Here is a 16,122-nt window from a genome sequence, read left to right on the forward strand (position 1 = left end):
TGAGAGGGCTGAGACTATCACTTAAAAAAAAAACCCCTTTAATTGGTAGTGACTTTTTTGTTCCATGCCTGCAGATTTGCTTTCTGAAAACCATCATTCAACATTTGAAACAAGAAAAGATAGGAAAGGTGAACAGCTAAATAACTCTGCTTTTAATCAATCCGAAACATTTAACTAAAAATCAAAGAAACTATTAATTGTTCTCATTTTTAGTTGGAGGTAAACTCTGTAATTCTAATAAAAGAGATTGAGAAATTTTTTAGTAAATGGAAACACATTAGAATAAGCATATATTGAAAGACACTACCTATTTAAAAATGTCAGCTCTAGTAAGCATTTTTTAAAAACATCATTATATTAAGAATACTCTTCATAAATACTGAAGCACTGCAATGCAGCAAAACTAGAAATTAATGCCTAAAGCTTAAAAATTATTCCTATAACTTGAAATTATAAAACAACTTACCAAGTACATATTGAGACAAAGAAGGATTTTTATAATGTGATGTGATTATTTTATAAGCCATAAAAAATGAGAACACTACTAGAAAGACTTAGGAGACAAATCAAAGCTCCATTCAATAAGTATAGTTACGGCCTTAAACACTTTTCACTAGGAAAAAAGAAATAAAACACAGGAACTAAGTCAAGTCAAGAAATAAGGAAAAAAATAAACTCAATACAAGCAGGAGTTAAACAGTGGTGATAAGAGGAAAGATAAAGAAATTAGCAAACAGAAAAATAGAACTAAGAATCTATAGATATTTGGGAGGCTGAGGCAGGCGGATCACGAGGTCAAGAGATGGAGACCATCCTGGCCAACATGGTGAAACCCCATCTCTACTAAAAATACAAAAATTAGCTGGGCATGGTGACACGCTCCTGTAGTCCCAGCTACTCGGGAGGCTGAGGCAGGAGAACTGCTTGAAACCGGGGGGCGGAGGTTGCAGTGAGCCGAGATCGCGCCATTGCACTCCAGCCTGGTGACAGATCAAGACTCTGTCTCAAAAAAAAAAAAAAAAAAAAAAAAAAAAAGAATCTATAGATACGTCTCAAAGGTGAATCAATGTCCACAATCCTATATACAAGATTTCAAAACTCACAAACTCCGAAGTTTGTTCCTAAGTTTACAGTAATCTGTTTTGGTGGCAAAGCACTAACTGAACTGATGGGAAGCTGTTTAAAATACTTACTTAATCTACTTAGTGTGAATGTTGATTCAAGCTGCTATAAAAATATTAATATATTTGATTATGAGTGGCTGGCCCCACTGTTGCTGGTCTGTTAAATACTGAACAGGCTGTTACCATTCTAAAAGTGAAAATTAATTCCAAAACACACCAGGCTCAAGAGTCTCACATAAGATACCATGCAACTGTACTTGCACGGGACAGTATCTATGACTTCAGAGAGGGGTCCAAAGAATGGAGTCACACAAAAAATTATGCTGCTAGTTCCTGAGGCAGTTAGAGTTCCAAAACCATGTTCTGAGTCATGATATCACTCAAATAGCATTTAGTCTCTCAAGGTAACCATTTTGCAAAGGATAATATTCATATGCACATTCAAGTTTCTACTTTTTATTAAAATCATGTCATTTTATAGACATACCTCATATTTTTATGAGTATTTATATTCTTATTTCTGTACTTTCACTCAGCAGAAAATAACGTATCTGGTAAGAAACATACGGGAGAGTGTCTACCTACTGCTACAATTCTATAATACTTATTTCAAATTAAGAATTATTATCTGAATATATTGGAAAGGGTCCACATATTAATTTTAATTGAAAACTGTGATGTTACAACAAACTCAACACTGAATACTCTCTGGGAGGACTGATTTACTTAATTAGGCCAAATCTTTCCAATTTTGGAATATAGCATTTTGAACATTTACCTATTTTGTAATTTCCATAATAGCCAAAGGATACAGGTATTATAATGGTTACATTTCAGTCTGGCATTCAGTCAACAGCTGAAATTATCTGTAAAGTTTAAACTACATTTTCAAAGCACTTGCAATTTTATTTGTATATATTCTACATTTTGATTTTTTAAATAGCTAAAGTACATTTCTGATTGGTTAAATGACTAATGGTTAACCCAGGGAAATGAGAATCTAACAGTGATTCAGATTAGGTTTGGAAAAGAAAAAACTGCAACTACTAAGAAGTTTTGTGCTTTTTGCCCTAATATTTAAAGAATAAGAACACAAAGAAATTGAGAAAAATAGGTAGCTTTTCTAGTTTTCACTCATCACTTTTATCAACAACCAATAAGGAGAAAAATTAATTGAACTGTCACACTACAGCACTTGCAGTCCATAATTTAAATAGTCTCTCTGTCTTTTGGCAAAAGGAGTAATTCTGGAAGCTAAAATTTAATTTTGGAGGACAAACAGGAATATTGAGCCCAATAATTATATGATATTAATGCCTTCAATAAAATAAACACTTCAGAGCAGAGCTGTTAGAAACACAATTGTGTATGACTAAAAACGGTCTCAGGGGTGTCTTCCTAGGCACATAAAGAATTTAGAGATGGCAACGATTCCATTTTGACTGATAACCAGGTCAGCTTCATTAATAAACAAGGTTTACTTTAAGAAATGTCAAAGTAAACAAGGTTTACTTCAAGAAATGTCATGTAAATTCCTTTAAAAGAGCCAAGAGACTAGGTTCTAAAACCGCTTACTGTATACTTACTGAGAAAATAAGGGAATAGTAAACAGTGTCTCAGTTAAACAGTTTCTCTGTGCCTCAGATTTCTGGCCCATACAATGACAACAACAGCAGTGATTACATCATAGGGGATATGTTGCTATGATTAAATGAGCCAATGCAGTTTAAGAAGTCAGACCAGGGCCTGGCATATAACAAGTATTTATAAACAAAATTATTTAAAAATTATTTGTAGCAAACAGGGTCCAATTTTATGTAGCTCACCTTTTTTTATGGATTCACTTTTAAAAATGGTAAATGACTTACTAAAGATGGAAAGAATACAAATCTTGAACTCTACCCTATTTTTCTCACAAAAGAGAGATTTCTATGTCCAAGTTATAATAAAACTTGACTAAAGGCAATGCAAAGTGATATCGCTGAAATTTTAAAAAATTGAATTAAAAGACATGTCTAAAATATTGGCCAATAACCAATGATAGTTACTGCCAGAAGAATCAAGGGTAACTTCAGTATTATTTATTGACAATTTTTTTTTTTTTTGAGATAGAGTCTCGATCTGTCGCCCAGGCTGCAGTGCAGTGGCATGACCTTGGCTCACTCAACCTCAGCCTCCCGGGTTCAAGTGATTCTCCTGCCTCAGTCTCCTGAGTAGCTGGGACTACAGGTGTGTGCCATCACACCCAGCTAATTTTTGTATTTTTAGTGGAGATGGGGTTTCATCACGTTAGCCAGGATGGTCTCGATATCTTGACCTCGTGATCCATCCACTGGGGCCTCCCAAGTGCTGAGATTACAGGCATGAGCCACTGCTCCCAGCTTATTTACTGACAGTTTTTTTAATTGCTGCTATTCAGGATTTTTAAGCATCCTTTACTGATGCTAATGTGCCTCTGAAACCACTCAATGTTGTTAGGATGTTTCTAAAAATATGATCTAAATGGACAATAGACTCATACAGCACAACAAAATGGAATAATGGATAGAAAAATAAATTACCTCTGCTCAATGAAATACCATAAGGAGATGGTAAAAATAACCCAACAGCTTTTAACAATTTGGTTTTAAAGGTACTCCAGAAACTCTACATTATATTATTATACTTGGAATTCTGGAAATATATCAGTATAAGGCAGAGGTGATATCAGTTTGAGTTTATTTAACTGTAGTTTCTTATCATTCAAGTATTATTAAGTGGCTAAATCTATGTGCTTAAAACAGTGCTGGGGCTATAAAAAATACAATAGATGGATATCCCTAAAGAATAAACCAGAGATTTTGACAAAATGGGGCTCTAGGTCCACATTCCTGGCTGCCACAAGTAGAGCCAGATCACTTCATTTATTGAACACCTACAACCTACTAGGCCTTTCTCAATGAAAGGCTTGTTTCTACTGCCCTGCAGATACAGTGATTCCACATGACCACTAATGCAAACTAAAAAAAATACATCTAACCGACTGAATTGTTCCCAGTAATTGCTAGATCTCTTGTTGATAGTTTGGGGCAAGAGTATCCTTTTCCCTCTATCCTATTTTCAGAGATACACCTTGTCTCTATGTATTTATCTTAATCTTTTTCTAAGTTGTTTCAATCTTTTCTTAAAAGAAAGTTCTTACCTAGAAGGCACCAATTAAGGCTTGCCTTTTAGTTTTTCTTTGAAGGAGAGAGAAAACAAAACAAAACAAACCTCTCTCTAAGCAACATAAGAAGTCTATCAAAGTTCAGTGGCATTTGTAGCACTAATGTCACTGGCATGGAACCAAAGCAATAAAACTAGATTGTGTTTCTTCCCCCAAACTACACCAAACGTTATTAAAATGAAAGCTTCCAGTCTCTTCCAAACTTGTGATCCTGGAACTTAATCTATGCACTACAGTTTCAAAGCTTGCAGCGATAGTATGTCCTTTTTTTGTTTGTCAGGCCGTCATTTGATGCGTCGCTTATTCAGAGTGGCAGATGCGTGGAATTTATCTTCCCCTCCCTACCGGGAAACACCCAGAGAAAACACTGCTTGTGTAATAGCTCTGTTGTTGTCAGGGAGAGAAAAAAAAGAAGTCAGGCACTTACGGAGACCGTAGAGCTGGGTGTGTTTGTCCCATAGCCAGAGGAAGGAAGAGAAGCCAATGACCAGCGTCGTCCATCAGTCCTATTGAGAAAGTGAGTTTAGCTTGGGCCAACACTGGTGTACTGCCACATGGGAACCCCAGGGAAACCAAGTATTTTTAGTCAAGTGAATGACACAAACATAGTCTGTGAGGATGTGGAAACGTTCAGCAAGGGTGAGGGTAAACAAACATTATACAGTAGGTTGACTTTTATTTAAACTGAATCAATACAACCAAACAAGTAGAAAGTGAATGGGCTGATCCATATTATTGATGTCTCACTAATACACTTTGACAAAATGAATACCAGGGATAATTACAATGGTCAGACTCAGCAGATTTAAATGAATAACAACAGAAAGGGAGGAGGAAAAACACGCTCATCTGGAAACTGATAACCAGAGAAAATGATCTTTGGAAGGGCCTGACTTCCAACATGGCATAAGAGCCTGTGGGGACTTGCTTAGCATCCAAAACACTTTCTGCTTATAATTTTCAAGGGAGCAGTTCTACTTATCATGCTTAGGGAAGAAGGGATCACTGGGCTCCTGGCTGGCTCAGGCCTGAAGTGTCAAATAACTTTAGCATTAAGTAAGTAACCGACCTTACGCTCAGAATCTCTTAAGAGTTACTGCCTTCTGTCATGACCTGGCTTGTTAAAGCAAAGCCTCCTGCAGAGTCTTTGAGCAAGCAGCCCAGCTCTGGCCAGTTAACAGTGGGGGCAGAATGAAAACTTCTCCATCAGTGATAGAACTTAACGTAAAGAGTAAAGTTGTTTGCCTCAGACTTAGAGGCAAAGCCGGCAGAAGCCATAAAGAAGGTGGTTTTTACCTTCAAGTGATGATAGAATGAGTGGCTTCTCAGTTGGAGTTTGGCCGTGAATAAGGGTCAATACAAGGGTCTCAGATTAGTGAATGCAGCAGTGGAAACAATACTGCTGCAAAGGGAAGGGGCCACCAGAAAGCAAATTTTCTGAAATCTCTGGCATTCCAGACCTATTACTTTAAAAGCAATTTTGGACAAGACTGTGCCTTAAAAACAATAGAACATTCTGAAGGTTCTATGCAAATTTGTCAAGGGGAAAAACAGAAAAAACACACTGTAAAAAGAGCAACACTGCATTCTTAGATCAGTAAGACGGCAGTGTCCTATATGAATATTTTGTAATTCATGATTAAATTAACTTGCCAAGTAAGTGACAAGAGTGGACAAAATTTACCAGAGATCCATTCACAGTAAGTTAAAGTTAGGGAATTCAACAGTATTAGACTTGAACGTGAGAAATGTCACAGTTAGATGTTAATGTGAAAAACTGACATTTTAGTCTAAATCTACATTCATGGGAACATAAAATTATAGGCTGCCATGGATGTAACCTCCAATAAATGCAATGGTCCACAAAGACAAAATGGAAAAATTCAAGTGGAGAAATCATGTAACTACTACAATGTTAAGGTTTTTGTAAAATTTACCTGTCATTTCTGTACCATGATTGGAGTACAATTGAATCAAGTATGTTTAAAAAAAGAAGCAAAACAACACGTACGTAAATATACCAAATAAAAGAAATTGGGATAAGTTATATGTTCTTTTGAAGTACTGTTAAATAACTGAAAATGTTAATGATTTAAGAAGAAAGTAATTATAATAACACACTTAAAAAGATACTTGATTGTTAAATGGACACTATTTTATTTGGCTACTTATTAAAGAGTTAAGAATCCATGGCTGCACTTTATCTTAAGCACCTCCAGTTTGATAAAGTAAGAAAAGTATATGATTTGAAAAGAATTATTCAGTCCATTTAATAGCAATTATCAGAAACTAGTCTCTGGAAAGAGTGAGGGACACAATCTCCCCCCACCATGATTTTGTTCTGTGATTCATTAACTCTCCTTCCCCTCAGGTATCAATGAACAAATTTCAGATGAATGAGCAATTCCAAGATAAGACACGTTCTTATTTCTGAAGCATAAATTACACACAACTAAAAAGATGTTTAAACAAGAATGTGCTCAGTACTCTGTACAGCCATGGACCAGAAATAATTTACAACTCATAAAGTTCTGTAAGTTGTCTGTGTCTATTTACTCAAAGGGAGCACAAAGGACCATTGCATTTTTATTACCATGACAACTGCACATCAGAAGTTACTATACATGCTACATATAGTACTGAAAGAGAGAGCATGCCCTTTTTTCAAGAAAGCTATCACACGAGTACAATATGGATCCTGCTAATAATGTTGTCTTTTCTTTGCAGTGGCTACCAATAAAATGTTATCGGAAGACAAGACTACATCCTTGCCAATGCAATTAAGCCTTTTTTGAAAAGAGTCTTTTTCCTTGGGGGTGGCAATCTTGGTGTAACGTTAAATGAAAAAGTAAGAAGGGAAAAACATCTGATGGGAACACAGGACACAAAAAGATTAGCAGAAAAAAAACCCTCATTTCAATACCACTCACAAAAATTAGATTAATATGGTGTACAACAAAGAAAGAATGAAAAGTTCCAGTATCATCCTGGCTATTCCAGAGGAAGCAGAATTATTGTGATAGTTACCTAGAGTGATACACTGAATATTCTAGTTGATGTTGGAACAAGTTGAACTATGTAAATATAGCTAACTAAAATCTACTCCAGAATTGTGAAGGTGTAACTAGGAGGTTACAAAGATCAGACTCAGCAGATTCAAATGAATCAAAACATAAGGGGAAAGGAAAAACACTCTAATCTGGAAACAACCAGAGCCAATGATCTTTAGCAGGCCTGACTTCCAGCCCAGTACTCAACAACCGTCTGATGACCCGAACTCAGCAGGCAAGTCTGTTGTAGTAATTTGCTTGTGGAAATATACTTGGAGACTTAACCTAGTGAGTAGTAACTAGGTAACTAGGAGAGACCTACAGCATTTCTTGGAGGGCTCTATGTTTCCAATGAAAGTGAAAGCAATCTACAATACATAAACCTCCAGGACTTCTGGGAAAGGCAGGAGAATATTTTTACCTCCATCTCACCGTCAGGGGAAAAAGGATTAAGTCAATCCACAATCAGATGGATTGTATATTAATACCACAATTAGCAATGTGAAAGTGTTTCCTTGCTCAGACAAAAATCTATGCCATGGTTCTCACTTTCATCTTTCATTTTATTAATACTAAAAAATTAATTTGATAATTCCACTGTCAAATCTGCATTTGAAAATACAGAAAGCAAGTCTGTGTCATCATACTTTCTAGTCTATACTTAGACTTTAGTTACAGGGGATGGCTGCTAGGGAAGTATTATCACATAAGGTAAGAAAGATCAGAAAAGATTAATAAGCCAGATTTTTATCCCTTTACCCAAGATTGTTTTTAAAAACAGAGCAGTCCTTCCTCAGTTGTACTAAATTTTACAAAACAATAAAATGTGGGAGTCTCAAAATGACATTACTTCTTCAAGCAGGCATCCCCAAACTTTTTAAACAGGGGGCCAGTTCACTGTCCCTCAGACCACTGGAGGGCCACCACATACTGTGCTCCTTTCACTGACCACCAATGAAAGAGGTGCCCCTTCCTGAAGTGCGGAGGGGGGCCAGATAAATGGCCTCAGGGGGCCGCATGTGGCCCACGGGGCGTAGTTTGGGCACGCCTGTGTTAAAGGCTCAGCAATGTGTACCAAAGGGAAGGTAACAGAGGCCTAGGGCTGGAATCTCCATGTTGCCTGAGGAAAAATGAACTCTAAAGTGGAGAGAAATACCCCAGATGTTCGATAAAAATTCACCAATTTGAGTTTTCATAGCACAGGGTCTGTTTACTTAAATAACAGTTTAAATGATGATCACTCATGTTCTAATCTAAATTAATACTTCTTGAAGAGTGTGGAGGGAGGTCCATTTGGAAATTCATGCAAAATGAACTACAGGTCTCCTGTGATAATCTCCTGTCACGGTTTGTGGTTGATTTGTCAAAAATTAACATGCCTGGGGGGTTATGTATTTTTTTATAGCATGGAAACCAGATTTGTCTGTCCTCCAGTCACCTATTTAATTACTAGATTCTCTTCATTTTTATAAATCTGCCAGGATTAAGATACTATGATTTCTGTCAGGTCTAAATGCACTCCATAACGAGATTTCCATTTTTCTTATTACTTACATTAATTAAATGCATTCTCCCCTTTATAGAGATATGTTTTAAAGACTATAATAGACACTTACTTATCAGTTTTTATACGATTTTTTTTCTACTTGGAATAGTAGCACTATTATAAATAAATATTCATTGGGCAAACAGGCTTTCTGGGACCAGTACATTTTCTTATAGTGCTTAAAATAAGAAGTTAAAAAAAGAAAAGTTGGAGCTGGGGGTAAAAACTTTATGGGTCTCAGTAAGTTCCCTGGAGATGATGCTTTAATCAGTCTTGTATTCTCCCCATGGTGAGATACATAAAGACATTTAACACATGATGGGAAACAACTAAACTCTGAAAGAACAAACTTTTTTACATCAGATCTATAATGGAATCTTAATTATATAGAATTCTGAAAATGCTGCAAATGTATCCTTTTTTCCAGGCTTAGTAATAAAAAATGCATGACGTGCTGACAAATGGTTGTGAGGACACTCCAAGTTTTGCTGCTTAGTCACGTGTGTAAAAACAAGTCTTCTTTTTTAACCTACCTATGTGTCTTTATTAAGTGCTATTTTAACCCAATTCAGAATGTAGTTAGTACTCTGAGGAAAACCGAGCAAACATCTAGGACATTCAGACCATCAACCAAGTTTATCCTGAATATTCAGAAACTTGGCTGAAGGTGCCATTTTGTTTTCTTGGTGTTTTTCCCAGGCAGAAGAGGACAAGCTATGCATGTGAGAGGGATGAAGGCACCCAGGAATGGGAAGGCTTACATCTGACAGGGTGAAGCCAATGAATTCCACATGCAGAACACAGAAGAGATGACTGTGCACACCCCTCTGACTTGGCTATGTGTGCCTGCCATCCTCTGAACAACAGAAACACTTCCTCTTGACTCAGTGGTCCAGTTATAAGACATCTATCTTTGACTTTGGAGGTGCCCAATTTACAAACATGATAGGAAGAGAAAGCAGAAAACATCCTATACCCCATGCATGGCTTTTTCTCAATGAGATCACTAAATTTCTGGCTTGAAACTGTTAAAGCAGGTGTGTTAAAACAAAGCTTTGTGGTAGCCGAAGCTCCTTTGGCCAGTGGGGCTTTGGAGAAGGCCTTACAGAATAAGGATTGGGGCCTCACAAGGCAGGGAGCAGGGGAAAGGGAGAAGCTGGGAGGGGCAAGCGAGGAGGGCGGGGGAAGAGGGGAGAAGGAGAAGTGGGGAGGAGGAGAAACAGGCAGGGGGAAAAATGGGGAGGGGGAGAAATGGGGAGGGGAAACGGGGAAGGGGAGAAGCAGGGATGGAGAGAAGTGGGGAGCGGGGATGGAGAGAAGTGGGGAGCGGGGATGGAGAGAAGTGGGGAGCGGGGATGGAGAGAAGTGGGGAGTGGGAGAAGGGGAATGGGATTCTCTCTATAAGACTTTATGCCTCCACGCACAAGAAGTCCTTACCTCCGTGCAAATGAAAAATGGGCTGAGGCACTGGGGGAGAAATTTCTTGGACTATCTTGGGGGCTATTTCCTAGAGAGAGAAAAAAAGAGAAAAAGTTACTACATGATTCTGTTTTTGTATCAGTATCCATATCCAGAATCCTCTCCCTAGAAATAAGTTTATTTACATTTCTGTAGAATGTCCTTTTCTCCAATAATGCTTTAGTTTTACCTGGACCAGGGATGGTAGGGGATGGGAGGAGATGGGGATGGGGAAGCATGAGTTCCAGCACACTTTTCTAAGTGTGCAAGACACATGAATAAACACATTCACCTATATCACCAACCAGAAGTCTTCCATCGATGGAACAATACAAGTATTTCAGTCTGATAGAATAATGAATATGTAAAAGTCTTGGTTGTGACCATCCAGACACTAACATTTCAATGAACAGGATGCATGGGTAAGCACATGCTGCAGTTGGAGGTGTTTTCCATTTTAGCAGGCAGCCTTTGTACTTGCTGTTTATAGTAGATAGAAAAAGAGTTTGAGTTCCTGAAGATAAATCCTCATATTCTGAAGCACATATTTTGAAGGAGGATGTGTCAAAACTAGTTGTAAAACACTGGGAAGACCCCCAGCAGTTTGGACCTACTTCTCAATGACCCAGATCTATCTCAGCATTGCCAAGTGGCTCAGCAGGATTACCCCTTGTCAATATTTTCCTCAACAATCCCTTTGCTCTTAAATAGCTAGACTGTGACTGGCAGGCAGCCTCTAAAAGCCACAGCCACACACAAGCTGGCAGAGCTCGTCTTCTCCAGGCCTTCACGGGTGTTGTGGAGCAGTGATTGCTCAGTGGAAGGAGGGCAGCTCCTCTGGGGCTTGTTACTTTCTCCATTAGCCCACTCAACCTGCTGCTGATCATTGAGAAAGCTTGGCTGGCAGCTGGTGAGGGCAAGTTCAGGACACTCCAGACCACCCTGCTTCCCTCTGCATGTTTAATTAGATTGGCGAATTGTCTGAGGACCGCATGGAACTGTAGCTGGTTTAAATAAGGGGGCAAGGAAAGGCTGCAAAGCAATCCTGTACCTTCTAGAAAAAGGAAACAGAAATCAGGAAACTACGTTTAATCCCTAACAGCAAGCCAATTGCCACATTACTGGTTTCTTAATGAAAGTGACTATTGTAATTGGGTGTAAGGAATACAAGATTTTATGTTAAAGTCAGTACCTGGCTGTAAAGGCAAACAACTTATTCCCAGTGCACAGAAAGAATAGACTAACATATTTACGGAGGGTAAGTTTAATGTTACCTTGAGGACTTTTGGACTGGCTATATCTCTACTGAAATTTTTCAATTAACTTAAGGTTGCAAATTTTATAGTGATGTCTTCAACAAATGCCATTAACTTTATGACAGACAGCACAATCACAGCTATTTAACTGGGAAGCGCTGAGAAGCCCATTTCTTTATGGATAGAGAATCATGAAGCATTTTTCCCCCTGCTACAATGAAATTTATCATGGCTTTGCATCTGTTGTTCCTTGGGCCCCTGGAGAAATGAATTCTGCTTTTGCAACCCAGTAATCCAGGATTCATTTTGTCCATTTATCTACACAGCTAAATTAAGTTCTTTCAACTTTTCTCAACAGCCTTCATCCCCACTCCCCACACCCCTAATTTAGCTTGTGTATTTCTCTTCATATTTCTTTAAAAATCTCAAAATTTCAAGATGGCTAAAAATTTTGTTTCCTAAAGGAAATAAACTAATTCCAGAAATATTCATATAAATTTTGTTTTTCATGTGGGAAAAATGTTCAATTTTCTCACACACTATATACAGCAAACTACCAGTAAATTATTAGGCATAACACAACAACTGACTGTCTGAAGCTGAGACATTCTAGGAACAATCCCTGCTACACCTATTCACTTAAATTGCAATCATAAGGCCAAAGAAACCTGGCACCAAATTCTTAGCCCTGTGTTCTTGGTAAAGAAAACACTACATCTGGAGATTTTAATGTGATCAACTAGAACAATACAAAGAGCTTATTAAGATGTATATTTTAATCTGAAGAAGGAAGAAACAAGGAATTGACTTAAAACCCTTTTCACTTTTAGGGATATTAGTGAATGGTCCCCATGGTGACCCATCACCTTCAGGATGAATGGGCAGAGATATACATAAAGAGATAGGTGAGTTTAACTCTGCTCTTAAAAAAAAAGAGAAAAAAACCAAGGCTGCCATTAACTATTTCCCATATTCAGATTTTGCCCTTGCATCTTAGGCTGCCTTTCTAGGCCCATCACTTAAAGATTTTCCTCCTTTTCTTCTTATCTACTACACTGCTATAAAACCAAACTTAAATTCCCACATGTACTTCAAGACTAGAGAGCCATCGGTATTATCTTACTAATCACAGATGTTTCTGTCTCATGTCACAACAAAAGCTAAATAAAAATGCAAATATGTATATATATACACACACACACACATATACATACACACATGAATTATTATTAAGGCTCTTAACTGTCAGAAGATATTAGAGAAGATGAGTGAGAGTGATGCGGGCTACAGCCACTGATAATTCCTTAAGGACAAGGGATTCTAGCTGAATTTGAGGGCAGTTCAGCTGGTTTTAGGTAAGAGAAGAAACAGAAGTCGACTTCAGGAAGGAGTCAGAAATAAACACAGTCAGGCAATGGAATTGAGACAGGCTCTCTGACCGAAGGCAATTCAGACCAGGAAAGCCAATGAACTGTAAGCCGTGTTTATTGCTACTGACTAGTTAGAGGCTTTAAGAAACACTCGGAGGCAAGCCAGAGGTTCTAACCTGGCCTGAGTGTACTTGGTATGGGTGGCCAGTGGAGTAGCAGAAGAGGGACCCAGACCAAGACATGGAAGGATGTCAAGACCCAGACAGGATATTCTGGTGGGCAAACCAAGCATAGTTGTTAGCGGATTAGAAGCAAGTGACAAAGGATGCAGACTAAAAAAGTGACTAACGTTTCCAATGTGGGTAGACTGGGAAAATGACTGACCTCCTTAGCAGGACATTTTGGGAGAGAAATGGAGAGGTGGTAACAGAAGAAAAGCGTACGTGGGCATTCTACAGACCTTTGTGTTATGTATTACAGAAATTCCTCCATTTCCCTAAGGGAGGAATTATAAGACTAGCAGATTAGGCAGGTAGAAGTCAATCTTTGAAGTCTTTGTTCTTATTTAAAATAAAAATTGATTCCTACTCAGTCGCTGAAGATTTAGCAATACTATTTTGTTACACAGTGATCAAGATACTGCTAATTTAGAACAGGCCAAATTATAAAGCACAATATACATATATATATATATATATATGTGTGTGTGTGTGTGTGTGTGTATACACACATACACACACACACACACACACACATATTCTAAACTCAGCGATGAGGACTTGACTGCTGTGTACATGCACAGTGCTTCCCAGGATGAGAGCAAAACGGAGTGAAACCTGAGTCCTATACATGACCTTCACTCCTCATAGCGCTGCTCTCTGAATTTATCCACCCATCTGTAAAGCAATACCTGAGAGACTCTCAAATGAAAACTGGTGCCAGTTAATTCTCTGCCCATATGTGCAGCACTTGCTTATAACTAAAATCCTGCTGCTCGCAGGGATTTGCTGGCTCTTGGATGTTTGAGTGCTAGGACACTTTATAGACTGCTGGTATCACTGCTGCTATTTCTGACCTGGTAAAGTAAACCTTAGCAGTGGTCAGGCATTAGGTAGGTAATTAACTCCATGATCTCCATGGGGAACTAGCATAATACATAAGCAATGTATGAAAAACATGCTTTACCTAATGGCGCTACACAGGGTGCCTCATTTTATCGGCAGCTATTGTTAAGAAAGTGATTTCCAGATTAATTAAATTGTTTGATTGCTTTGTAATTAGATTGGAGAAGTCCTGTGTCTTGCCACAGAGAAGCAAGCTGCAAATCTTTTTAAAAGGCATATGCTATGCCCTCTATAGATTATTAATGTGCTTTTAATAGCTGTCTGTTTGCGAAATGATAGTTTCTGATGACTTGAATTTCTATCAGGACCGGGGGATTCCAAGAATTAATGATAATTGCCATTTAAACTCCTGGTGGATCAAGAGTAAGCCCCCATTTGAATCCTTGTTGTCATTACTTGATGATCCCCTTAAATGAGTTGTGACATTTGCACCATAACAATCAGTGCTGTGTTTCTTACTGCTTTGTTGGAGATTCCTGGCAAATGGACATTGCTTAAACACCCTAAAACCAGACTTCACAGAATCAAACCCAGGATCTTGCATGATGAATACCAGCAGATAAAGTGGGCACTGGAGCACGACGCAGGAACCTCAATCTGAATGAACTCTGTAAAATAACATTTCTATTCCCCTGAGAACTTTGAGTCTATCTCACCATACTCAGACAGGTGACTCATGAAAAGAGCTAGGAATCTTCCTTTCATTTAGACACCTGTCTCAGAAACTGGATCCTCTCCAGATATAATTGTAGAATATTAATTAAACCTGGGCAGCTGTTTAGACTCTAAGTGGCCAAGAAAAAAACCCTTGATTGGCTGTCAGTGTAATTCTCTGGGTAAGCTGTCAAGTGTTCACAGGCAGGCCAGTGAATAGAAGTAGACTCATATGCTTAAGTTTCAAGTAAAGAGAATTATACACAATGAATCAAGGCTTTCTTATAATCTGGGCTCTCTGAATCTTTGTTTTTTCCAGTCCCTGTCTTATTGACCGTTCCATAGCTACAGCACCATTACTCACTGCTTGACTGATTCAGCCAACAAATATTTACTAATCATCTACTCTGTAAAGAGGGATGACATGATTTGATTTACATTTTAGAAAGACCCTTCTAGCTGTTCTGTGGCCAGTGGGCTTTAAGCAGGCAAGAGTGGAAGCAGGGAGATGAGTTAGGAGGCTACCAGCATAGACAAGGTAAGAGAGACGGTGATTTAGATAGGGTTATTGAAGAGCTATTAGTTTTGGCAGTGGACCCAATAAGATTGGCTGAAAAATGAGATTGAGTGGAATAAAAGGGAAAGGAAAGCAAATAAGACTTCCAGATTTTAGAAGCAAATGGGTATATGGTGGCATTAACTGAGATGAACAAGACTGAGGAAGAATATGGTTCATCAGTGTGAGAGAGAATTAAGGGCAAAATTTGAACACCTGGGCAAGCTTCAGTCTTTTTTTTTTTTTAACTTAAGGAGGCTCCACATAAAATAATTTCAAATATATTAAATATGCTCATAGTCCACAATCATGCAATCATATATAAAGATGCTACAGTTAATTGCAGTTCTCAAATGTAACATTTAGAGTACCTACACGTTTAAGAATCCTGTTACAATTTTCTTATTGTACATTAGAACAAATAACATTTTTAATCTCATATTTAGTGCATAATAAATTTAATAGCCCTAATGTATTTCAGACATTAATACCAGTCAACAATGCTAAGTAAAATATTTGCAGAGAAGGAAAATTCTACAGGCTAAATATTAGTTTGGATAATGATTATTTTAATCATTCTGTCTCCTGTCCCCAAAAGTAAAACTAAATGGAATATAACGATAGGTGTATTATATTCCACTTCTCTCTTTCTCTAAATAATTTATAATTGTAAGTGATGGTAAGGGATTAAACTCCAGGTATACATCTATATACACAAAAAGTATACTTTGAGTTCTTGGTGTCTAATCTAGTCCCTGTTATATAGCAAACTGAAAACT

The 16,122-nt window shown here is 37.9% G+C and overlaps 1 protein-coding gene across 13 annotated transcripts in view; it reads right to left on the reverse strand.

The window, feature by feature from the left end:
- MAST4 (microtubule associated serine/threonine kinase family member 4) overlaps window positions 1-16,122 on the reverse strand; it is a 573,771-nt gene that overhangs the window by 70,085 nt on the left and 487,564 nt on the right. For all 13 annotated transcript variants that reach the window (XM_074385270.1, XM_074385262.1, XM_074385256.1 and 10 more), the window contains 2 exons: window positions 10,363-10,432; window positions 4,757-4,835 (listed from right to left, as the gene is read on the reverse strand). In XM_074385270.1, coding sequence (XP_074241371.1) covers window positions 4,757-4,835; window positions 10,363-10,432 — 149 coding nt within the window. The remainder of the gene's footprint in view (window positions 1-4,756; window positions 4,836-10,362; window positions 10,433-16,122) is intronic.

The sequence above is a fragment of the Saimiri boliviensis genome, chromosome 1 (assembly GCF_048565385.1).
Source record: "Saimiri boliviensis isolate mSaiBol1 chromosome 1, mSaiBol1.pri, whole genome shotgun sequence".
Classification (NCBI taxonomy): Eukaryota; Metazoa; Chordata; class Mammalia; order Primates; family Cebidae; genus Saimiri; species Saimiri boliviensis.